Here is a 23,915-nt window from a genome sequence, read left to right on the forward strand (position 1 = left end):
TTAGTACTCGTGATAATGCCAACAGCCTAATAACAGCACAGAGGAAGGTTCACCTCCAGCTCGGTGGGGGCGCTCTTACTCATTAAGGTCACCGGAAGCTCTTATACCCACCACAAAAGACAGAGGAGCGCTCTGGGTGGCAGCCATTAACGTTAACGAAATTAAAACAAGCCACAGTTAGTTAATATTTGCAACCACAAATTTTCTGTTTAGTACTGCTTTGATCTACGAGGGTAACATTTGATCTGTGAGGGAAATGGGCAGGAGCAGGAGCCGAACTCCCCAAAGACGAGGTAAGAAATTAGACGTAGCTAATTTAGCTAACGCTACACTGCGTGTGTTTATCTGGCTCTAAAGTTGTTTTCTCTTTTTCACTGGAAAAAAAGCAGGCATGCCTATGAGAAAATGTTAGTAAACTTATTTTCTCTCTTTAACACTGACTTTACACATTAAAGCGTGGCGCGTATAACATTTATTCCGTCTTTCTGTAAGTTAACTAAGCTAACTACACATGTTTCTCAGTGTAGTTATTGAAGTAACGTTAATCATTCAGCAGGATTATACTTGTGATTATACTATACGTGTGATATTAAATTGCTTTGTATCGTAGTGACTGTGTGTGTAGATGAGTGTGAGGATGTGGAGGTTAACAGAATGTTCCAGGCGTCTCCTAAAAATACTGGATATTTACAATTGAAAATACCGGAAAATTAGCTGCTGCACTAGCGGAAATTCTTGTGCATACGCATATTATAGCAATTTCATTGCTATTTTTGCACAGATAACGTCGTAAATTCAGACAAACTTAAGCTACTGGCTGTCGAGTTGACGTTGTTGTTTGTGTTTAGCCGCTCTGAGGCATTAATTTCCCCAGGAGGGATCACTGAAGTAAATAAAATTAAATTAATTAAAACAATTATTGAGAGATGTTTCATGCCTTGTTTATAGGAACAAATAGAGGTGGGCCAGTGTGTCTCCGTGTTATCAGTTTCAGCCATTATCCATGATGTATTTTATAGGATATTGTTTGAAAAATGTACCTTATCAAGCAGGGATTTCATTCCCAACCAATTTATAAAGCTTTTTGAAAGCACATTGGGTGAGATCAGAGGCTGAACATCAGCTGCATGCTAATGTGTTCTTGCAAACTTTGTCGGCCAAGATCAAAGAAGAACAGTCTTGATAACACTGCAGTATCTGTGATTATATCAACAATAAGAATTATTTACATGACCATTATATTGGCAGTTTCAGAGCATGTTTCTTCTTTTTCCAGGTCACCTATCAGTAATCCCTTTGCCTTGTGTTATACATTTGAATTGTATGTATCTTTGTAAAAGAAAACTCTACATAAAACACAAAAACATGTCTTGCATGATGCCAATGGCATTTTTACACGTTATATTGTGTATTTAAAACATGAAGACGTTTTTTTAAATTGTCTTTGTAGAGAAGAGTGTGGCAGTGTGTGGATGCCAGTATGCTCTGTTTACAGCTAATGTCACAATCTAATTTCCACCTTTCCCGCAGAGAGAAGACGTTCCCGCTCAACATCACGGGAGCGTGACCGAAGGCGAAGGGAGAGGGAACGCTCTCGTTCTCGAGATCGCGACCGAGACAGGCGCAGAAGTCGCTCACGGTCTCCTCACAGGAGGCGTTCGAGGTGAATAAGTCCTGAATGGTGTTTCTCTTTGTTGGTGTGTCTGGTTGTCTTTTCAGGTTAATGACAGAAATCTGTTTCAAAAATCAGTTCTTTTTTTAATTATTTTTTTTTAATTTCAAGAGAAATAGATGAAGGTATCTTGGACAAGATTATGTAGAAATTATATTAAAAACCACATGTTTACAAGTGAGTGTTTTCCATCTCCAGCACAAATGTTGTGGTCTGTCTTTCACATGTGAATTTGTGGTTCTCTTTTTTATTAGAGGCCAAGCATATTTTTGTGCAACCTAAACGGATTTTAAAAACTATGAACAACCTTAATCACTTTAGTCGCAGACATGTCTGCCCTCAGTAGTTGGGATAACTTGTCCTGCAGCCACCTGCGTGTTCCCTCTGCAGGTCTCCTGCTAGACGTCATCGCTCCTCCTCCCTCTCTCCTGTGAGACAGAAAGACAGACGTGAGGATGAACGTAAAGAGGTTAAGGAAAAGACAGCAAAGCCCATTCAGATTTCAGGTATAGTGAATCATATGTTGACATTCCATATTCATACACATTAAGCAGGAAATTCACCTTTTTCTGTTTATGGCATTTTCAAATGTAACATTTTTGCCGAAATCCATTGCCATCATTATTTGGCAGCGGAGGACATGCAGGGCAAAACGGAAGAGGAAATCGAGATGATGAAACTGATGGGATTTGGCTCCTTTGATACCACTAAGGTGAGAAAGGGTGTCCTGTGTTATGCAGCCACAAGGAGGTGCAGTTGATTTCTTCAGTTAAACTGAAGACAGGTACAGATGTATATTTGTAACTGTGAGCCTGCTCAATGTACCAATTTATCCACTGTGATATAAGTTTCCACACAGTGTGAACAGCAGCTACAGTTGATACAAACAGTAGCCTCTGCACAATTTTGTTGTTGTTCCTTGGATTTTTCTTCATCTAACAGGCACTGATTCCTTGTTAATTTCTATGTTTTAGGCCAGTTATAAAGGTCACTGCCCTAAAAAAATAGACTGATCACTTGACCATTAAAAAAAAAAAAAAAAACAGAAAAATCTAAAAATCTAAATTGAGTTGGCCAGTTGTGCATTAGCACAACTTGAAGAGTTGAAGCAGATATCTTGGAACTCTTTTGTCAGTGGATCGAAACGAGTCAGTATTATTAAATACACATTCTCATTGTTTTTATGATGTTTTAAAAGAATTACCATCTCGGTTACACCAACACCAGCTTGTACACCAACAAGTAAATCAAACATTCCATGTATAGTAGTTTGTTTTAATTATTTCTGCACAACTTCTCAGTGGTGTGTTTGCTGTAGTTTTGTAGTCCATTTTTAAAGGTTTGCAAAGGCTTAGACAGTTTCTAAACTGTCCCAACAAATTAGTTTTGTAAATAAAAGGCGCTATGGGGAGTCAAACAGAGACAATATTTCCTAATTCATGTCACTTTCTTTCTTTTGAACTGTCATGTTTGTGATGTTTCATATGTGGCATGCGAGATACAGTAACATTGTTTTCAAACAGGGGAAGAAAACGGACGGATCAGTAAATGCATATGCTGTCAATGTGACCATGAAGAGGAAATACAGGTACGTCAACAACAACAAACAGTTTCTAATAACACAGAGCTGTTTGTGGCTGTGTGCAGCCACAGACAGACAGTTTTTGCAAAGGTTTCATGAGCCTGTATTTTATTATGTAGTGATCTTTTCGAGGCTATTGTCTGAATCACGGTTGTTAGTCAGGTTGCTGAGTAAAAACGTCAACTTTTCAGTCCCCTGACAGTGAGCGCTCTCAGTGTAAACCACTGTTATTGTAGCCAATCACCTCTGCAGGTGTTTCTATGCAGAGATCCCAGCTCTCCCATTGGTGCTCGATGATGTAATCTGCAAGTGTTGCGAGGGTAACAGTGATGTAATGTTTTCTTATATATTTTTTTTTTTTTTTAGGCAGTACATGAACAGAAAAGGTGGATTCAACAGACCACTGGACTTCATTGCTTGAAAGTATCAGCAACTCATTGTGATACCCAAGAAACGTACCTCTGTCCTCCTCTCACAGTGGATGATATTATGTTATTTCTTGTTATTTCTAACTTTTGTGTGCAGCAACAATTCTGTATATACCTATTTACAAGTAAACACACAAATGTAAATAACAGTGCTTGCAGAAGACCACACCTGAGTATTTGGGGCGAGACCCTGTGTGGATACAGTTCATGGAGTTTTATGTTGTTGTTTTATTTGAAATAAAAGCCTTTAAAATGTGGTTGCAGTCCTGACTATGAAAACATATGTATACTTTTAAAGCCAACAGAACCTGCCTTGATGTACATCATGTATTAGTGTGATCACAGTATTGCAGTCAATGCAACAGGCTCTAGTTTATCCTACACTCAGGTATTTCTTGGGTATGTATTCTTGTGCAGCCAAATGCGATCCAATTTAATGTTCTTTGAATGTAGGCACTATCAGCCGGTTTCTCATTCGCGGATTAAATTTAGTCCAAGCCGAAGGGTGTTTTTCAATAAATAAATCCGTTCCATTTTGCTGTAGGTCCTGTCCTGGTTTATAATGGGCATCCATCTCCTTTTGATACGGACTTTCATTCCACTCATTTCTGAAAGCAGTGGGCGTGCGCCTGCGCGAGTAAACGTTTTGTGATAGGAGAAACAAGAGACCAATAGAAAGAGAACATGTGAATCTGGCCAATCCCTGATCAAGAAGCAAGTCAAACAACACCACGGGAGCCAGTCATTGCCATACACCGCGAGACAGCATGGCCGAGGGGCGTGTCTTCTGTCAGAAGCGGGCGTTGTCACTTTAGCTCGTGGGCATTACAGCCAATGGATATCAAGTTTATCAGAAAGCAACCAATCACGGAGCGCCAATGTGCAGCGCAGAAACGCTGTCCATTGTGGCTCCTCGTAGTGCATGTAGATAAATGTGAATTAGAACCAAAATGGCTGACGAAGGCCCTCGGTGGCAGTCAGTGCCGACCCCTCCCGGTGATTGACAGCTTAAGCGCCCAATAGCATCTTCATTTGTTATGTCCAGTACCCAATTATATCGCAGAACACAGAAGCTTTGTGGTGAAGTACAGTAGTTAGCCGTTGTGCAGATCAACAAGCCACTAATTTGGCAGCAGTTTGATAAACACTCACTGTTCCCTAGCTGATGTCAGTCGCTATCTGCATTTCCAGCGAGACGTGTCAGGCGTGATCATCGATAAACCAGCACAAAACTAGCCAGCCACATATCCCCGAACCGATAAGGTTGGATGACATCGTCGGTTGAACTTTAAGAGAGCTAGCTTGTTTTTCTTTCCATTTCACATCAGGCAAGTCTGTGACAACTGAACAAGCCAACAGCCTCCTTGTCTTTCGACTGGCTCAACCTTTATACTGTACAACCGAGCTAGGAAGAACTTTTCATCGTTATTCTGGCAGCTTGTCTATAGCGCTAACATTAGCCAACTTCTTCTCTTTTCTTTTTTTCCCCCCAAACAGCACATATACTGAGTACTCGATATATTTTATATGCCAAGAAAGCCTTCTTTCGTTTTTTTAACAAGCCGTTTTTTCGAAGAACTACCTTTAGCTTAAACTAACAATATTTGGCAAACAGCTTGCCTGTAAAACGGGGCAAAGCAACCATAGCTGCTGAAGACGTGTCAGCGCCAGCCTTGACTAGCCAGCTAACAACAAACCATTACCTGAACCATTTTAACAATCATTAAGGACGAAAACTGTTCGGCTTTCAAAACAGACTGGTGCTGTATTCATGACCTTTAACTTTTAAATAGCCAGTTTGAGACGCTGCAGGAGTAACTGTTTAACGTTACCTCTCGCCTTTTAAAATAATCACTGACAGAGCAACGAGCCACCTGAGTGTTAGAAGGAGAGCCAGTGGTAGGACCTGAGGCAGGTTGTGTACAGCCACGGAATCCCTCATCGGATTGTTATATTATCAGTGTTATTGTTGAAAATGGCGGCGATCGGAATGGTGCAGATGTTGATCGAAGCAGCCGAGTACCTTGATCGCAGGGAACGAGGTAAAGTATAATTACATTGTTTACTATGGTCTGTTTTATTTGTGAAGCATGACATCGACACCCATCCCCCCTAATCACGCTCATTTATGCACCTGTCATTTCGAAGCTTTCTTAAATCCTGTCTGCCTGTCCTGTATTTTATTTTAATTCTATTATTTTTATACCAAGTAATCGTGCCATGCATTAAATACATTACCGTTATCGGATTTTTGCACAATACAGCCGAAATCATCGCCTACCCAAGATAGGTGCTAATCAGTATTCAGACATTTTGGGTTTATGATGCATACGTGCAAACACACGTGCACTTGCATTTCTGATAATGAAAGAATGAATCCATATCTAGCAGATGCAGTCAAATGTGCAGGGAGACATTGTTTTCATGGAGGCCCCTCCTTTCCCTCTGTTGTGGTTTGCAAGTGGGGTTTATTCCAGTTCAAGATGACATCATTGTCCAGGCTGAGGGGAGAAAATACTGTATAAATATACTGCATGAAATCCATTCATTGCATGCCTGTGCTTCAGCACAAGATGCTGCTACTGAATGTCTCAAGGATCAAGATCAAATGTGGCACATTTTGCAGTTCTCCTATTCCTGGTTTGGCTTCTTTTCACTGTGGTGCCGATGCATTGCCAGAACATGTGACCACTATGTTGTTTATTTTTTATTTTTTTTGCAGAAGCAGAACATGGCTATGCCTCCATGCCACCCTTCATCAGCAGTCGAGAGAGGGAAAGCCTGAAAAGGAAAAGCAAAAGCAAGAAAAACACAAGTAGCAGGTAAAGGCTGTTCAGGTCCTTGTGGCCAAAAACTACACTTCATTGTTTTTCAGCTCAGCAATAAGCCGCCCATCATATCCCCACCTCTATCGTGCCCCCCCACAGTGCAACAGGGTCAATCCATTGTTCCCAGATTGGTGTTTGTTTTTCAAATCAGAATCATAATTGGCTGTTTGAGCTGGGAACACAAGCTAAAAACATTTTTTTTGCCTCTGGGCTCTGTAGATGATCTCACAGCTTTCTAAATGGGGGATCCTCCCTCTCTGATCACGTGATTTTATATTAAAAAAACCTTTTCTTAAGTTTTGTTAAGGTCAACGTCACATAGGTGCTCATAAATCAAATTTGATTCAAGTTTGTGTAACCGGATTTGATGAGCCTGCTTGGATGCCAGCTCTGAGCTTCACTGTGCTGTCTTTGGTCATTCAGCGTCTAAGGGGTGGTAAAAATTCAAAAAGTTTATGTCTCAAAACTGACTTCATGTTTTTCTCTGAAATTAAGAAGACATGATCTGTGGTGATGTCTCAGTCAGCATGTGAAATTTAGTTTCAGCTGATCAAAGTGCATGGGATTTATAAGCACGTTATAAAAACTGTAGAAATGCACCACTCAGAAAACTGTCAAAAGCACTAGAAGGTTGTAGAGATTTGATTGCAACACATCTTGCAGTATGTGACGAAACGTTGCTTCACCGCAACCAGCGCTCAAGTACAAACTCCCTCACTCTGCGTCTTCCAAAATTTGCATAATTAATTCTCGAAACTCCTATGCTACCAAAACTGAGTTACAGACTGTTAAGAATGCGGAAATGAAAGAACATTTCAAAATCTGATAAAAACCAAGGACGCAGTGACAATGAATGCTTCACCATAATATGTATTGTATAAACAAGATGGCAGTTGTGTGATCAAACTTCATTAAAACCTCTGTTGTATATAACTTTGGGGCTGTTAAAAGAAAACATGCCAAATTTACCAGCAGAGCTAATAGTTGAAGGGTAAAGGTGCTGACTATGCTTAGACCTCACTTCTTCACTGTCTCTTCTGGCTGTATTCCTGTTAGTTTTGTGTGTTTTTGTGCTGTGCCAAAAACCAGGGTAATACAAAATTAAGCTATCCACCCACTTCTGAAATTGTGATCATCGTATTTGTTATACTTCAAAATATAAAGATTTTTCTTCCCAACTAAAAGAAGCCATGTGAAAGCGAGCGATACTTGTACATGGTGTTTTTTTTTTGGAAAATTTACACCCGTGTGAAAAATCTCTGGTCCGACCCCAACCATTTGTTTCGGAGGAAATATAGCTCTGTCGATTAATGTCTAAAACATAAAATGTTCTCTGCTCAAATTCAGGTAGTAACACGTCCAAAACCTGACAGGTAATCTGTCAGCAGCACTGACATACTGTATGCATATCCCAGTTTAGGTATTTGGAGGATGGTTTATAACTGGCTGTGTTACAGACCACACAGTGAAGTGTGCATGTCGTGCTAAAGACATTTGTCCCCCCCCCCCCCCCCCCCCCCCCCCCACCTCTCAACTAATTCTCTTTATGGCTAAATGGCTAATTTATCCATATCAGAAAAGCTCCTTGGACATTCAGAGCTGTGGCTGCATGTGTACGTGTGAGTCTGTTGGTCTACGGTCACGTTTAGACTTTCTCTTGTCTTCTTTAAAGTGTGACTGACAGCAGCAAACACCAGTCTGGCTTTAAGTGAATGGCCACTCGGTAAGACAAACTGGGTCAGTCAAGGTGACTGCAGAAGACATTTCAGTGCAGGGGCAGGTCCTGGCAGCTCCAGTCACCTCAGTGGACTCTGCTGCAGACACATAGTGTACACTCTGAGTCTGTAACCTGAATTCCATAAATCAATCATATGAGGACAGATTTGTGTTGCATTCACGCCCAACAGATCAATGTGCGCTGTGATTAGATTGCAGTTTGGTTTCATGACCCTGTGACTTAGAATGTTTAATATATGTGTGTGTGTGTGTGTGTGTGTGTGTGTGTGTGTGTGTGTGTGTGTGTGTGTGTGTGTATATACAGACTGAGTGCATTGATTTTTTTCAGTGATGATACACTAACCAAGCACTTTTTTTGGAACACCTGTACACCTGCTAATTCATGCTATTATCTTATCAGCCAATCACGTGCCATCAGTGCAACACATTAAATCCTGCAGATACAGGTCAGGAGCTCCAGATAATGTTCACATCAAACATCAGAATGGAGAAAAAATGTGATCTCAGTGACTTTGACTGTGGCCTGATTGTGGTGCCAGGTCTGAATGTTTCTGAAACTGCTGGTTTCCTCAGATTTTCACACATAACAATAACTAGAGTTTAACTCTGAAGGGAGCCAAAAACAACAAAATATCCAGTGAGCAGAAATTCTGTGGACGGAAATGTTTTGTTGATGAGAGAGGTCAGAGGAGTCAACACGTCCAACCTGGTGGAGGTGCATGAACTACAACAGCAGAGACCACGTCCGGTTTCACTCCTGTCAGTCAAGAACAGAGATCTGAGGCTGCAGACACAGGCTCACCAAAACTGGACAGCTGAAGACTGGAAGAATGTGGCCTGTTCTGATGAAACTGGATGTCTGCTGAGCCTGCAGATGGTCGAGTCAGAATTTGGAGTCAACAATTTGGAGAATCCATTGACCCAACCTGCCTTGTGTCATCAGTCCAGGCTGGTGGTGGTGGTGTGATGGTGTGGGGAATGTTTTCTTGTCACACTTTGGGCCTTAATACCAATCAATCATGGTCTGAATGTTCACAGTCAGTGAACACAGTCAGAGTATTGTTGCTGAACATGTTCATCCCGTTATGGCCACAGTTCACCATCTTCTAACGGCTACTTCCACCATGATAATGCTCCCTGTCACAGAGCTAAAGTTGAGGCCTCCCCAGTCTCCAGGCCTGAATCCAGTAGAACACCTTTGGGATGTGGTAGAACAGGAGAATGGACACATGAATGTGCATCTGACAAATCTGCAGAGATGATGTGGTGAATCATGTCAACATGGAGCAGAATCTCAGAGGAAAGTTTCCAACATCATGAAGAGTCCATGCTATGAAGAACAGAAGCTGTTTAGAAAGCAAACACAGGCCCCACCCAGTATTAGTATGGTGTTCCTAATAAAGTGCTTGATGAGTGTAGCTCCATGAATAAAGGCAGTGCAGGTGGAGCCATATTCTTTATGACCCACATGATTTCATGGAGTATGTTTATAGTAACCAAATGCACAAGAAAAACCCTGGAAGAAACACCTAATACGTGCAACAAAAGAGTTTTCTTCTTGGCTGAGGTGGAAAAGTTGGCATGTCAGTATATGGAAGGTGTGATAAAGGCTGACGAATAAATGTTAAGATAAGCAGTGACACTGGGAGACCTGCTTTTTCAGTGGACACAACTTTGAGGCTGGATAAAAAGGGTGACGGAAAAAACACTGGCCGGTGTGTGTGGACAGAGTCAGTTAATTAGTGTAATACCATAATTGCCTTATGAGGTGGGAAGCAGCCGTGAAATGCCATGATGCAGAGTTACAGAGGAGCAGAGAGACAACCAGTCAGATAATGCACAGTAACCCATTCAGACTGAATATATATTTGCGGAAACGTACATGCAGGGCATATACGTTTTGAGTACACTACATATTGTGTGTATACACTTCTGTTACCAAATCACAGCCCCTTTGCACTGTCTACATCTCTGCATGCTACTGCATCCTACTAATCAAATCCTGAACACTTTCTCATGAGAAAGTGTTCAGGATTTGATTAGTAGGAGTTTCTCTTTTAAACTTGCTTTTTCCCCCCGGTTCTTTATACAACTACTTCTGTCACTTTTCCTGAGTGGAAACAAATGCCACATCACAAATGGCTTGAAGGAGAGACTGTTCAAAAGTCTGCGCCATTATTCCCATTTGATCTATTATCATGTCTTCCTCCTCTCTGTGATGACAGGCTTGTCACCTCGGCTTTGAGCATTTGCTGTTCAGAACAGCTATAAGCATTTCGGATGTGGCCGGATGACACGTTGTATGAACTAGTTTGTTTGGAGAATACCCCGACCTAAAGGGTCTACTCAGTGGCTAAATGTCATATTCACTATCCCATGTATAGATCACATGAGGTGAAGCATTTAAATAGACAGATAAATAGGTTTATGTATAGACCTGTTAGCCCTCATAACCCAGTGAATATCCAGCTATATTAACCTCAGATCTAAAGTTACAAGACTGCTCCACGCAGACACTTGAGTCACGCCTGGAACTGAATCTTTACCACTATATACTAATTGGGTCATTATTTATTTAGTTAATGGTTTGCTCTGTACACTTTTTATGAATACAGTTAATAGAGTCCAGCTCAAGTTCTCAAAGTCCAAGACAGCGTCCTCAAATATCTTGTTTATTCTGACCAACAGCCCAAAACCCACTTATTTTCTGTCAGTTGATTAGTTGATTAATTGGTTAATCGTTTCCACTCTAGTCGACTGACAAAATTGAAGAAATCAAAATAATTACCTGCATTTACCTCATCAGCCTACTTAATAACAGGAAGAGAATTTTCCTTCATGTGTTGATCTGCTAGAACTGCAACGATTAGCTGCAGTTTGATCAACAAAAAATAAAACTGCAACTGTTTTCATACTCAACTAATTGTTTAAGTAATTTTACACTAAAAATGCCCCAAAACTGCTGCTTTGACTCCTGTCCTTCTCTGTTTTGTATCATTGCAAATTGAATATCCTTTGGTTTTTGTTGGTCAAAACAAGACATTTGAAGACACCAATGTGCTCTTTTTGCTCAATTTTCTGACATTTTATAGACTGAATCAGGTAAATAAAGAAGAGACTAATCAATAGTAAAAATAATAATTAGTTGGAGCCCCAACATATATGTATGTGTGCAGAAAACACTGCCCTTTAAAAGGAAATTGGTGTTAGTCAAATATTTGGTTTAGCCTGTTAGCCAGGATAATGGCTGTTAGGCTTGACAGTGTTGTCAGTGACTGTGACATATTTGTAGCGTTCTTCCTTTGCCACCATAAAAACTAAAAGACACAGGATGTGGGGTGCTGCAGAAATGTACCTGCTTTGTGTCTTAACGTGCTTACATAGCACTACATTTTTAGACTTGCTGGGTGAAGTAAATGTGGGACTAGCTTATAATATGCAAAGTAGACAACTAGCTCCTGCAGGTTTGTTCTTGTTTCCAATCATGAAACCTTTTACAATCATTATTTACTTCACCATTTATTGGTGTTTAACTACAAAGTTAGGTTAAACTGCATCAACTTCCTCATCAGCTGTGAGCACTTTATCAGCTATTACTCATTACTATTTAAAGGCAGTACAGCCACGCTTGTTATTAATAAGGGTCTCTGCACAGCCTGGATGATTTGATACGGTCTGATATGATGTTGGCTCTCGGTCATAAATAGGCAGACCAGCACAGTGACTGAGGGATTTGCCTCTTTTGGGGGAGGGGGTGCTGGTGATTTCTGCCGTGGAAGAGCAGATCATTAATTGATCAGCCATGATCTTTTTTTTTTTTTTTTCTTTTTTCTTTTTGGCGCTGCTGAGACTGGCTGAAATGTAGGGCAGGCAGCCATGTATGTATTTAGTCATTCAGCCCAGTATGTACAAGCCCCTCCAGTTTGTGTTTTTTTTTTCCCCCATGGCATGGACGTGTGAGTAGTGGGGGATGGGAGTCACCATGTTTATGTGTGTCATCTGTAGTGACTTCCCCCATCCCTCCTCATCTCTCTCTCTCTCTCTCTCTCTCTCTCTCTCTCCTTCTTGGGTTTTCTCTCTCTCCTCACCTCCTCCACCCCTATGTGTCTTTCCAGCTCTGTTCTTAGTCTTGGCAGGCGGTGGAGAGCACCAGCTCCTCCATTTCAAAGATGAGGAAGTAAAGGTCTACATCATATGTGGAGAGAGAATGGTAATGAGAGCAAAGCCTGGGATGAGGATAGTCATTCATTTTCTCAGTTACTGGGCAGACAGATCCTGATCTGTGTCGTGCTCGGCATGTCTCTCTTTAAAGGAAATGCCAGGTTTCATACATCCTGGCTCTTGCATTCATAGTTTTGGATGTTATTCCTATCGCTGAAAATAAGATTGTTCTCACCAGCTCACTTCTTTGGAAGAGAAATTGAAAGTGAACTGTAGAATTATTATTGGAGCTCACAGACCGACTTCCTGTGGAATGAGGAATTCTTAGCCACATCTCAGCTGTGCTGCTGTCGGTTTTACCTCCAAACGAACGTCAGACTCTTTTGTAGAAATTCTACCACATGACCAGATACGAGCACAAATCTTATCATAACTGACAAAAATTATGGCCAGAACTATGAAAATAAGATACTATTAGACCCAAACTCAGGTTCACCAGAGAGCACTGACAGGTTGATTTCAACACTGTAAAATATTTGAAAAACATTACTATATTGTGTTCAGACCTTTTCAACTCCAAAATATTGGTATTAGTATATGCCTCAAAACTCTAGTATTGTTTGTTGTATGTGGGTGGTTATAGTGGGAATCTTTGAGAATCTCACTATTCAGATTCAGCTCTGACTCTTGATTCACAATTGTAAACACAAAGGAGGCAATTATAAGTCTGTAAATGATAAATACGCTAACTTTGTTAACTGTGTCTAGAAAAACCATTTTAGCAAGCCGAGAATCACAGCTTCTCAGCATTCATCGCAGTGAAGTTTGGCTGTAGCTACATTTCTCAGGTTTGGCTGTAGCTACGTTTCTCAGTGTTGCCAGCCACCTGGGTGGACTGGGAAACCAGAGAGCTTCCTGTTCTGTTCAAATTGTACATTTGTCGAGTGAATTAATCGAAATGGAAACGGGAGCAGTCACTTTGATCTGTAGATTGCTGAGGTATTTATTTCCTTCTCTGCAGAGGATTAGTTAGAGCTTTAGAAAATAGCAGTTGTGTAATATTATAGTAACATTGTGATTCAGTGTAATATAATGTAATCTAGTGCAATGACAAAGTATGATGAAGTCAGTCTGGTCGAATGGAAAGACCAGGATTTCAATGTAATATATTTAACGGAACCATATGTTATTCCACACTGCTCACAATGACAAATCTCATTACTCAGTATTATTTAATATCAGCTGTACCTTGTCGCGTCATGGATGTGTTAGGTAGTAGAGGGGCAGAGGGTAAATCGGACTAGGGCAGGAGGTGGGAGGTGTCCCAGAGCCTGAAATGTAGCTTGAATAAGTGGGATCGTTTCCCTGCTAGCGTTGTTATGTCACCAGTGGCTGCGTGCCCTGCACAGGAATTCACACTGGCTGGAGGCGGCCAAGTGAGATAGAGAGCACCCAAAGAGACGAGCTGAAACAAGGTGATACCCCCACTGTGCCCCACATACAGACACGGGCAAGAGACCCATGGCTGCTCAGAGGCTGTGACTGAGGATAGTGACAGACACTATTACTAAGCTTAGTTTTGAAGCTAAGTTGTCAAACATGAAGGTGGATCAAGGTGTGCATGTGCGTGTTCGTGCATGCGTGTGTGTGTCCTGTGAGGATCCCGGCCATGGCATGGTGACATTCTTGGGCCTAGCAGAGCTGAAGGTGCAGGGGCTATTTTGGGACCTGGGTTGGGGGGATCGGGGCGGGGGGGTCCGGTAGAGGTGGAGGAGAGTTCAGGAATGCAGGAGGGGATCTTCTTCTCTGCCCTCTGCCCCTCCACCACCACACCACCCACCTACCCCTTTTCACACAGGTCAGACCAGCACATTCCTTCCAAAAGCTGCACTTGACCCCATCTGATCATCCTCTCTCTCTCTCCCTCCCTCTCTCTCTCCCTCTCTGCGTGTGTGTGCGTGTGTGCCGCTTTAACACTGCAGTGCAGGAGTCGTATTGGCCTCTAGCACACTTCCATCGCGCTCAGTTTACCTTCAGCACTGTGGCTTCCCCCACCCCCACCCTGCTCAGCACTACATGCACAATGGATAATCAGGCAATATGAAGGGCCATAGTCTCCTGTCTCCTTCGGCTCCTGCCTATTGTTTCTGGTTACGGTTACTATGTTTACTCCCAGCCTCCTCATCATGTATCTGAGTGTGGTCCTTGAAAAAGCTCAAGTTTGCTCTGTAGAACAAGCCCCGGGCATCAGAATACCCGGTCTTTTCCTCTTTTTCATAGGATCTCATTTTGTCATCCATTCTGACTGCTCATAAACTCCCACACAGCCTTTTCTCTCTCTCTCTCTCTCTCTCTCTCTCTCTCTCTCTCTCTCTCTCTCTCTCTCTCTCTCTCTCTCTCTCTCTCTCTCACTCTGCTGCAGTAAGGCCTTGGACTGCAGTGATGGCACACACAGAGGGGAAATCTAACCCTGTTCAATCAGTGATCGTGTTATTATGTGTGCTGTCATTTTCTCATTTGTGTTCTGTTTTATCTCCACAGGTCTACGCACAATGAAATGGAAAAGAACAGGTATGTAAAAATGTCGTGTGTGTGCGTGTGTGTTAGTGCTTTTCTTCAATTCATAAAAAAAAAATCCTGCTCATACCACAAATGTCCTCCCACACTGTCACAGTGGAAGTGTCCATAAAAAGTTGTCAGTGGAAAATATTTCCTCATATCAGATGGTTATGAATCATTGTTAAGTTTGTAGGTTCGTTTTACCCAGAATTAAAAGTAAAAGCGAAAATAGAAACTTAAGAGAAAATAGTAAATAACTATTTTTAATATTCAGGATAATCGGGTCATAATTAAATGAAAATTTAAAAGGAAAAGGAAACTGAAAATCCAAAGCAGTCAATAATCAGTGATAATCAATAATTTGAAAACAAAACAAAAACAGATAGAGCTTCTTCAGGACATTCTTCCTGACTTTACTTTCTCGCTCCCGCTCCACACACATTGAACCAGTGACAGAGGCGAGCGTTCTCACCTGGCTTTGAGTGATCTGTTGTGGTTCATTTGGTTTTCTGCGTGAAAAGAAACTGAACAAAGTGGAAAACACATCACCAGCAGTTTACAACCCAAATCCACTGATTCAGCCTAGAGAAAAGGAACTGTGGGTGTGAAAAGGCCTTTATTCTACGTAAGCTGTGGTTCCATACTAAGGAAGAAACAGGGATTACTCAACACGTTGCATGTATACAGGGATTTTACAGTAACCACACTGTTACTACAGTGCATGACAACGCATTGTCTGACTTCCTGTGTAACCTGATTTCTAGGTAGTGCTGAACTGATAAACAGACATACAGCAAAACTACATATCTGCGTAGTGAAACTACTAAGCTTATACCTCTCAAGCTTAGGTTTCCTTTTTTAATGTTTTGTCAACATTAAATGAAAACATTTGTGTGTGCACTTGTGAGATTACTTAAGACTTTAGGCCTCAGGCAACTTGTAACAGGCAGGACCGGCCTCACGTCTTCCAGGACCACAGGTGACTAACTAATGAAGTATAAAAATAAGCAATTGAGGAATTAATAATGAAACTAAGCTTCATGCAGTGATGCAGTTAAAAAGAGTTCCTTTGCAGAGGTGGAAAACCAACAGTAAATGGGATAAGATGTTGACATGCGTCAGTATCCCAGATCATATCAGAATGACCCAGGAGCCTTATCAAAGTGTGTGCAGCTGAGTTCAGTGTGTGCAGGAGCACTGTGATTTTGTTAGCCATATCATCAAGAAATGACTCAATAAAAGGGGAGAACTTGTTAAAATCAGATTATTTAAAAGTGCATTCTTAAAATGACAGAGATTGATATGAATACAAACACAAGCAGTGGTTTCTCACCTCCCTCTGAAACTGATGAGACAAATGAGGTATCACGTTTGTATCAAGTGACTCAGTGTGCCCTTTGGCACCTGAAAACAGCTGATCTGGTTTCAATAACTTACAGCTGAGCTGTATCAACAGAGCTGCTAAATGTATGCTCTGTTTCAGGCTGTGAATTCATCAGTCCATTCTTACCCTTCCTGTTTGCTTCAGTTGATTAAGTCAGGTGTGTAGTGAAAAAGTAGTGGTCATCAGACAGATAGAATGGTTCACTAGCTAAGAAGCTGGGACGAAAAAAACGAATTAAACTCACTTGATTAGTTAATCAACCAAAAATTAAAGGGCAGTTATTTTGAGAATGGAATAATCATTTTTCAGTCAAAAATGCCTGTTATCCACAGATTCCAGCTTCTCAGATGTGAAGACTTTTCTTTGTCATATGTGAAAGCAAACTGAACGTCTCTTGGTTTGGGAATAGAACAAACATCAGAACACATCTCTCTGAGCTGTGGGCATTTTTCTGTTTTTTCTGACTTTTTACAGAAAAAGCGATTAATAAAGACAATACTCGACAGACTAATGGATTACGAAAATAACGGTTCGTTGTATCCCTGTCAGGGATGAAAGCCATTGTTGGTAGACAGTGAGAGTAAAGTACACAATGTGCATTGAAAGAGAGACATGACAAGTGTATTTATATAGTATTAGATTGTCTGAGGAAACTTATTTTGCACAGCTAATTTCTCACAAATATCCTGTTAGTGCAAGTCTTTGATAGCATGCTGCACATGTTTTTAATAAGGCCAACAAAAATCAAACTGCTGCTGTTTTCCTCAGGCCGACATTTTAGGTCTAAAATATGAATCTTTTTGTGTGTGTGTGTGCTGTCTGAGTGCGCCACATCCTGCCTGTGCTAGCTGATCCAAACCAGCAGCTCAGTGGACGGCCTGAATAATATATGGCACTGAGGCCTGTGCCTGGGATTTAGCCTTTTGCATGTGTGTGCCTGTGTGTGCCTGCGTGTGTGTGTGCGTGTGCGTGTGTGTGTGTGCATGTGTGTGTGCGTGTGTGTGTGTGTGTGTCTGTCTGTGTGTGTCTGTCTGTGTGTGTCTGTCTGTGTGTGTGCATGGGGACACCTTATGCACAGCAATAAGTCAAAATTATGGCCACAGCCGTATTACACTTGAGAACATTCATAGCCTTTAGCCAGTTTCTCCCACCAGTAGCTTGATGATAGAAAGCCATCACAGGCAGATAGTAAATTACTCATGGTGACCCAGTGTCAGCAAAGCCAGAGGGGTGTAAGACCCAGCTCCCCACCCCTTATTTTGCTCTGTTTTGTAAAACTCCTTTACTTGGTTGCTGTTGTAAAATTCAGACTCCGGAGTGATTGTGTGTGCATGTTTATGTCCACGTAACACAACTCCAGCCACCACCACGCCTTTTTTTTTTTTTCCTCCCAGCTTGTCATGGGCAGTAGTTGCTGGGGGTCAGAGGGCGAGAACCAGGGTGGCAGGGTGATTTATCTCTGCACAGGCAAAGTTCACCACGCTGACCTAGTTGTAGTTTTTAGTATGTGAGAAGCTACTGTAAGAGGAACCAATCTGGGTTGTAAGAAGTTACCCAGCTGCAACTGTTTGGTGCAACAGGTCTTACACATTCACCTTATTTCACACCAAAGCACCAGCAGGTGCGCTCAGACCAGTCGTGTGCATTAGAAAAGGACACAAGTGTGAAATTAGGGCAGAGAAATGTAGGTTTCTTGCCTTAGGCTGATAGCTCGCAAACCAAACCTGTAGCTCCACATACATACTCACCTATTGACACACTGCACTGAAGCCACACTGAACCAGAATAACCTGTTGCTGTGGCAATAGCAGTGTGTGTTGCTGCCACACCCGTAGTGTTTTCTCTCACTCAGACACCACGTGACCTGTTCAGTTTCATGAGTCTGCTGCTCTTCAGTTTTGTTTAACAAACATTATCTAGCTCCACTGATCCCTTATTATGTCAGAACAACACAGGCGAGGGCATTTCCATGTTATGTAATGACAGTCGGCATGCCCTTTGGACTGAGTCAGCTGAGAAACAGGCACTTAGCTTCAGCTGCTGAATACTGCTTTGTATATGCATGTGTGGGCTTCACTTGCAATGTGTGTGTGTGTGTTTTTTAAAAGGGCAGGGGGTAAGAATATATTTGTGTGTGTCCTCTGCCCACATTCAAATCAGTCTCCTCTCCATGTGTCCCACTTTGAATAAACTCTTTCAGGCAGTGACGCTCGCCTCAGGATTACCTGCAGCAGACAATAAATGAACAGCTCATCCAACCAGCCCTCAGCTGCCAAAATAACATTTTTACACTCACTCTCAGGAAGAGTCTGACGTACTCACGCCCACTCGCTCAGCCGCACACAGTCATACAGACACGTACACACTCCGCCGAGGCTGGAGCTGGAGGTGTGTGTTGTGTAACAGCGGGGTCAAGTGGTCACAAACACCCACCAGACCTTAGCAACTGCCAAGGCTGCCAGCTTAGAGCGGCTGAAAGCGATACAGGAAGAAATGGAGTGGAGATGAGGAATTCAAATGTGAACTGTGGGGTGGTGGGGGTGGTGGTGGTTATAGGACAGGTGACATTAATAATCAATTCAGATCTGAACGTATGTCACAGATGATCTTTGGATTTCACTATGTTTCGGCTTTCTTCCCGTCAAGGATGGATTTGTACATCACTGCTTGAAATATCCTATGTAGCAACATTATGTAACAATGTTACTGTGCTGACTTTCTGGGAAGAAATATACATGGGAGGGTCTCACACATCGAGTCTTACATGGCCAAACCTTTTACTCGCTGCCTCGTAATGTTGATGATTAACACTAGCATTTGTATCAAAATGCACAAGGACCAAAACACGCGCACAGTAGCTCACTGAGAAAATACACATATCTCAATGACATTTGAGTGTTTTTGTTTTTTTCTTGCTTCTTTTTCTGTTGGTTGGTGATATCATGAATCAGTCTCCCTGTTTCTTTATTAGTATTTATATATCTCTTGATCCTAAAGTTGAATGAAAGGGGAAGTCCATCGAAACTGTGTGAAATCTGAGCAAATTACATCAACTTATGACGACCATGTGGTGTAGTTGAAAGACAAAAAGTGTTTTGTTTTTTTTTTGTGCGTATGTATGTGTGTGTCTACATATTTTTTTTTTCGTTTTTATTTACATGATATTTGACAAATTTCTCTCTCTTTTTGTGTCTTCCTTTCTCTTTCCAGGCGGGCACATCTACGGCTGTGTTTAGAGCGCTTGAAATCTCTTGTTCCCTTGGGACCAGACGCCAACAGGCACACCACCCTCAGCCTGCTGATGAAGGCCAAAGATCACATCAAGGTGCCTGTATGCATGTGTAATAGTGTGTGTGTAGTACTCACCTAATGAAGAGGGCAGTATGCTCACTGCTGTGGTGGATAAGTGCATTAGTACTATGTGTTGGAGTCTTAGATAAGCCACTGAGGGAACATACACACACACACACACACACACACACACACACACACACACACACACACACACACACACACACACACACACACACACACACACACACACACACACACACACACATGACCTGTTCTCCTAAAGTGTTGTGTTTTTTCTCTTCCCGTCCGACAGAGGTTGGAGGAGAGTGACAGGAGAGCTCAGCACACCTTGGAGCAGCTACAGCGGGAGCAGAGACACCTTAGGAGGCGTTTGGAGCAGCTGGGGGTGGAGAGGACCCGCATGGACAGCACTGGCTCCACTGTGTCCTCTGACAAGTCTGACTCTGACCAGGGTGAGCCTCACACAGGCACACATATTACATAATACAATCACTGCTCTCCATAAAGAAGTAGATGGAGCAGGTGTACCTGTGCCAGTTGGTAACAGATAATATGTTACTGCGGTCATTTGTGTCTTTTCAGTTCAGTTCAGTTTTCAATTCATGTTTTGAATTTACTTTGATAAAGACAAAGGTTTTATTAAACTAAACTATTTAAACTTTTTATTTAACTGTAACTATTTCCTCAAGTATTAATTAAAGTTATTAATTACATTCTAACCTGTAAATCACAACAACGGTAACAACTATTTAGATCAAACTGATCAAAAACTAAACCACTGATCAAAATGATCCACTGTAGTGTACAAAATGGCTGTCGAGGTTCAAAGTATTAATGTACTTGTATTAATATTGTTAAAGTTTCAGTTATGAAAGATCAGTTTTTCATGGCTGACATTTAGACTTGTCATAATGGGAAAAGCAATAAGAACACAGGTGTAATTAATAACAATAATGCTGACTCCATTTTGATAAGCCCTGGCACTGAGCCTGCATGCAGAGCCCTGGAACCGACACGTCTACACAGCCATTGTTAATTATTATTCATTTTTCTGTAATGACATGTCAAAATGTCTGCACTGAAAAAGGCCTTTTGGAACCAGCTCCATTAGGATGAATTACTGTGCTTTCATATACGTCACTGCTTGGGCAGAGACTGCATGAAAACAAACAAACTGTAATGTATAGTGTTTACAATACTTCTAACCAGCGTAAGCACTCTAAAGTTCAGTGAGCCTTTCTGAAACTTAATGGATTAGCCAATCAACAGAATAATAATTGTCAACTATTTTGTGTATGTATTAATATTTGAAGTCATTTTTCAACCAAAAATGCCAAAGTTTACCAAGTTCCAGCTTCTCCAGAGGAAGGATTTTCTGGGTTCTGGACTGTTGTTGATGAAGACATCAGCTCACACTGATGAGACGTAATTGATTAATCGAGAAAATAATCATAAGATGATTTAAAAATGAAAATAATTATCCAACAGGCCAATCAAATTTGTGCAGGTAGTTGCATCTCGGGGTACAACAAAATGTAATAACAACTTTATGAAAGTGAGGATAATGTAACACAAAGAAGCGTTTTGCCACAGCACTGAATGAAAATGTCCAGTTTTCATGTTGTAATAATGACCCAGAATCAGCTGATGCTAAAACATTCAGCTCATACAAAAACAGGTGTAAAAAACTGTTGTCATCTCTTATTCTAAACACTGTTGCTGTGTCCTTTGTGTGGCAACAGAAGACCTGGATGTGGACGTGGAGGGGACGGACTACCTGCTGGGTGACTTGGAGTGGAGCACCAGCAGTGTGAGCGACTCAGGGGACGAGCGAGGCAGCCTGCGCAGCAGCTGTAGCGACGAGGGCTACTCCAGCGCCAGCCTGCAGCGCCTGCAGGACACTCAGGAGAGGGCCAAGCAGCTGGGCTGCAGCCTATAAACAGCACTGGTCACTGACCCAACACCCACCTCCTCCCCTCAGCCAATCCCATCCCAAGATTGTCTCACCACTCCCTGGTCCCGCTCATGACCTCACCCCACCCCCTCCCTTCCCTCCCCTGCCTCCCTTTCCACCAGGACTGACCAAGTCTGAAGCCTCTCCTCCAGCCAGGCCTCTGTGGACTTCCTGTCCCCACGGTGACTTCCATTCAGACTGCAACACCTCTGAGACACCCACCCACATCTAGTCCATCATCAGCGGTCAGTCTTTAGGGTGTCACTCGCTCTGCTCTGCACCAATCAAACGAGTGGGATTTTAAAGACACTCCACCCCCTCCGTCCCCTCCCCCCCGTCCGTCAGAACCACAACTTTCAGCCAGAGAATGTTACCACACAATATCCCACTGCCTCTTTTTCTATGCCTCAAGAGCCATGGGAAGCACTTATGAGATTTCACCCTTACTTCACATACACGCGCATACATTAACACACACACACACACACGCACACTCACACACAGACCCCCCCTCCATCGCTCCTATTGTCCAGCGAGACAGAGTCCTCCCAAAGGTGTGACACTGACATGAGGTGGGGCTTTTTTTTCCGCCCTGCTCACGGGTCAACCATCTGTGCACGATAATTTGCACTTAAAATTGCTTTTGTAAACAAGACTGTGTCATCTTTTTCAAACACTGTCTCTTAAAAACTCAAAGGCCCCCACTGCAGCTGCTGCAGTAATGTTACCCGAAGTGAGTGTTTGAAACGTGTCAGTTGTCTGCCTGTGCTGTACGGTGCAGAAGACTTTGTGGACACTAAACTAAACTGTCGGGGCCGACAGCAATACGTCCCTTAGTACTCGAGCTTTGGCGGGCAGTCTCGTAACTACCCTGTAATTTTATGTCCGCGCCTGCAGTTCAGAAGAGAAAGTAACACAAAAAACAAACAAAAAAAAATTGTGCAGCATGAGATTGTGAACGGGCCGGGGTATATGGGAGGGTTTTTGGGGGTGGGTTTGATGTTTTCTGCCTCTCTCTGATGACGGTGGCGTTTTTACAGCATCCTTTTATCATATGTGTGTATGTCACGTTTGAGCCTGGCGACGACAGGGGTCACTGGCAGGTTTGGAAACTTTAAACACCAGCCACCAGGCCGAATGCTGGTATATTTTTGGCAGGTGCTGGTACATTTTTGTACACTACTTCTTCACTGCCCCGTTCACCAGGTATTAAAAGGAAGGGAGGAACCTATCTACTGAGAGCAGTCGAGAGACTGGAGCACATTCCACTATGTAGAGAGGACAGGCAGGTGAGACTGAGAGCATTATTATTATTATTTTTTTTTTTTGCGAGTGGATGTTCCTGCCAATTATTTAGGAAGGAAGAGTTTAGTTTGAGACGAGGCGAGTCACCCTGAAACAGAGCGACTGGCTTTGGCTTTTCAGTGGGAACACACTGAGAAAGCTTGACTCTTTCTTTGTGTTCACACGTGAAGAGCACCAAAATGTTAAAAACCACAGATTTTCTCTCCTTCGCCTTGCCTTGATAGCTATTTATTGTTTCAGCAAAAATGTATACCTTTTAATGTAAATAGTTTACAGAAAGATCTCTATGTCTATCAACAAATGTATTTATTAGATATACTAAATATATAGATGAATATATATATAAATATATTTAATTAGTCATAGCCTATGTTCTTCTTGTGAGGTTTATTGAGAGTTTCCTATGTGTAGTTTGTTTGCACAGCCTAGTCAATCTATAGAATATTTAGAAATGTCTCTTGTGCCTCAAGGCTTTTGTGTCTGTTCAGAATTCGGCACGGTGCTCCTAGCAAATGAAATGTTTTCTTCGTGGTTGGTTCTAATTTTTAGCTTTTTTTTCGAAGCCATCTTGCCCTTTAGCGGAGGGATAATAGGACAAAAAAATCTGTATAAGTTCTAAAAATGTGAACTAAAAAAGTATAAAAATGAGAGGAGCAGGTGGCCGGGCTAAGGGCAGCGATGACTCCTCTGGCAGAGCGTGTTGCCTGTTCGCCCATCTCCGTGCCTAGGAACCTCAAACAAAATGGCTGCTCTCCCTGTGAGATTTTAGTCCTTTGTATGGTTCAGAATCATCACGGGCAGGGAGAGGATCGCAGCTTTTTGTATGTAGACGCCCTCAACCCTGCAGCACAGTGCCAAAGGAACCTCCCCTGCTCCTGCATCCGCCACTTGTAAATCTCAGTTAAAGCATGAAGATGGTACACCAAAAAAAAAACAAAAAAACAAAAAACTAAAATCAGAAAAATAGATATAAGATTGTTCAGTCTTTTG

The 23,915-nt window shown here is 42.1% G+C and overlaps 2 protein-coding genes across 2 annotated transcripts; both read left to right on the plus strand.

Moving 5' to 3' along the window:
- Nucleotides 1–119: 119 nt before the first annotated feature.
- Nucleotides 120–3,939, plus strand: snrnp27 (small nuclear ribonucleoprotein 27 (U4/U6.U5)). Its single transcript, XM_041042276.1, has 6 exons — nucleotides 120–293; nucleotides 1,531–1,663; nucleotides 2,063–2,178; nucleotides 2,305–2,384; nucleotides 3,196–3,260; nucleotides 3,621–3,939. Exons 1-6 carry the CDS (start codon nucleotides 257–259, stop codon nucleotides 3,673–3,675), a joined length of 486 nt encoding a protein of 161 aa, XP_040898210.1. The 5' UTR covers nucleotides 120–256; the 3' UTR covers nucleotides 3,676–3,939.
- An 884-nt stretch (nucleotides 3,940–4,823) lies between these two features.
- Nucleotides 4,824–23,915, plus strand: mxd1 (MAX dimerization protein 1). Its single transcript, XM_041042864.1, has 6 exons — nucleotides 4,824–5,724; nucleotides 6,405–6,504; nucleotides 14,950–14,979; nucleotides 19,562–19,676; nucleotides 19,959–20,118; nucleotides 21,409–23,915. The coding sequence occupies exons 1-6, from the start codon at nucleotides 5,658–5,660 to the stop codon at nucleotides 21,603–21,605; spliced, it is 669 nt and encodes a 222-aa protein (XP_040898798.1). The 5' UTR covers nucleotides 4,824–5,657; the 3' UTR covers nucleotides 21,606–23,915.

The sequence above is a fragment of the Toxotes jaculatrix genome, chromosome 7 (genome assembly GCF_017976425.1).
Source record: "Toxotes jaculatrix isolate fToxJac2 chromosome 7, fToxJac2.pri, whole genome shotgun sequence".
In the NCBI taxonomy this organism is placed as follows: domain Eukaryota; kingdom Metazoa; phylum Chordata; class Actinopteri; family Toxotidae; genus Toxotes; species Toxotes jaculatrix.

Excerpts from the sequence above, each read along its gene's own strand:
- snrnp27 (XM_041042276.1), top strand. The coding sequence starts at position 257 with ATGGGCAGGAGCAGGAGCCGAACTCCCCAAAGACGAG. Across the intron at positions 1,664-2,062 it reads CCTCACAGGAGGCGTTCGAG|GTCTCCTGCTAGACGTCATC; the intron begins GTGAATAAGTCC and ends TTCCCTCTGCAG. Across the intron at positions 2,385-3,195 it reads GCTCCTTTGATACCACTAAG|GGGAAGAAAACGGACGGATC; the intron begins GTGAGAAAGGGT and ends GTTTTCAAACAG.
- mxd1 (XM_041042864.1), top strand. The coding sequence starts at position 5,658 with ATGGCGGCGATCGGAATGGTGCAGATGTTGATCGAAGCAGCCGAGTAC. Across the intron at positions 14,980-19,561 it reads AATGAAATGGAAAAGAACAG|GCGGGCACATCTACGGCTGT; the intron begins GTATGTAAAAAT and ends TTCTCTTTCCAG. Across the intron at positions 19,677-19,958 it reads AGGCCAAAGATCACATCAAG|AGGTTGGAGGAGAGTGACAG; the intron begins GTGCCTGTATGC and ends CCCGTCCGACAG.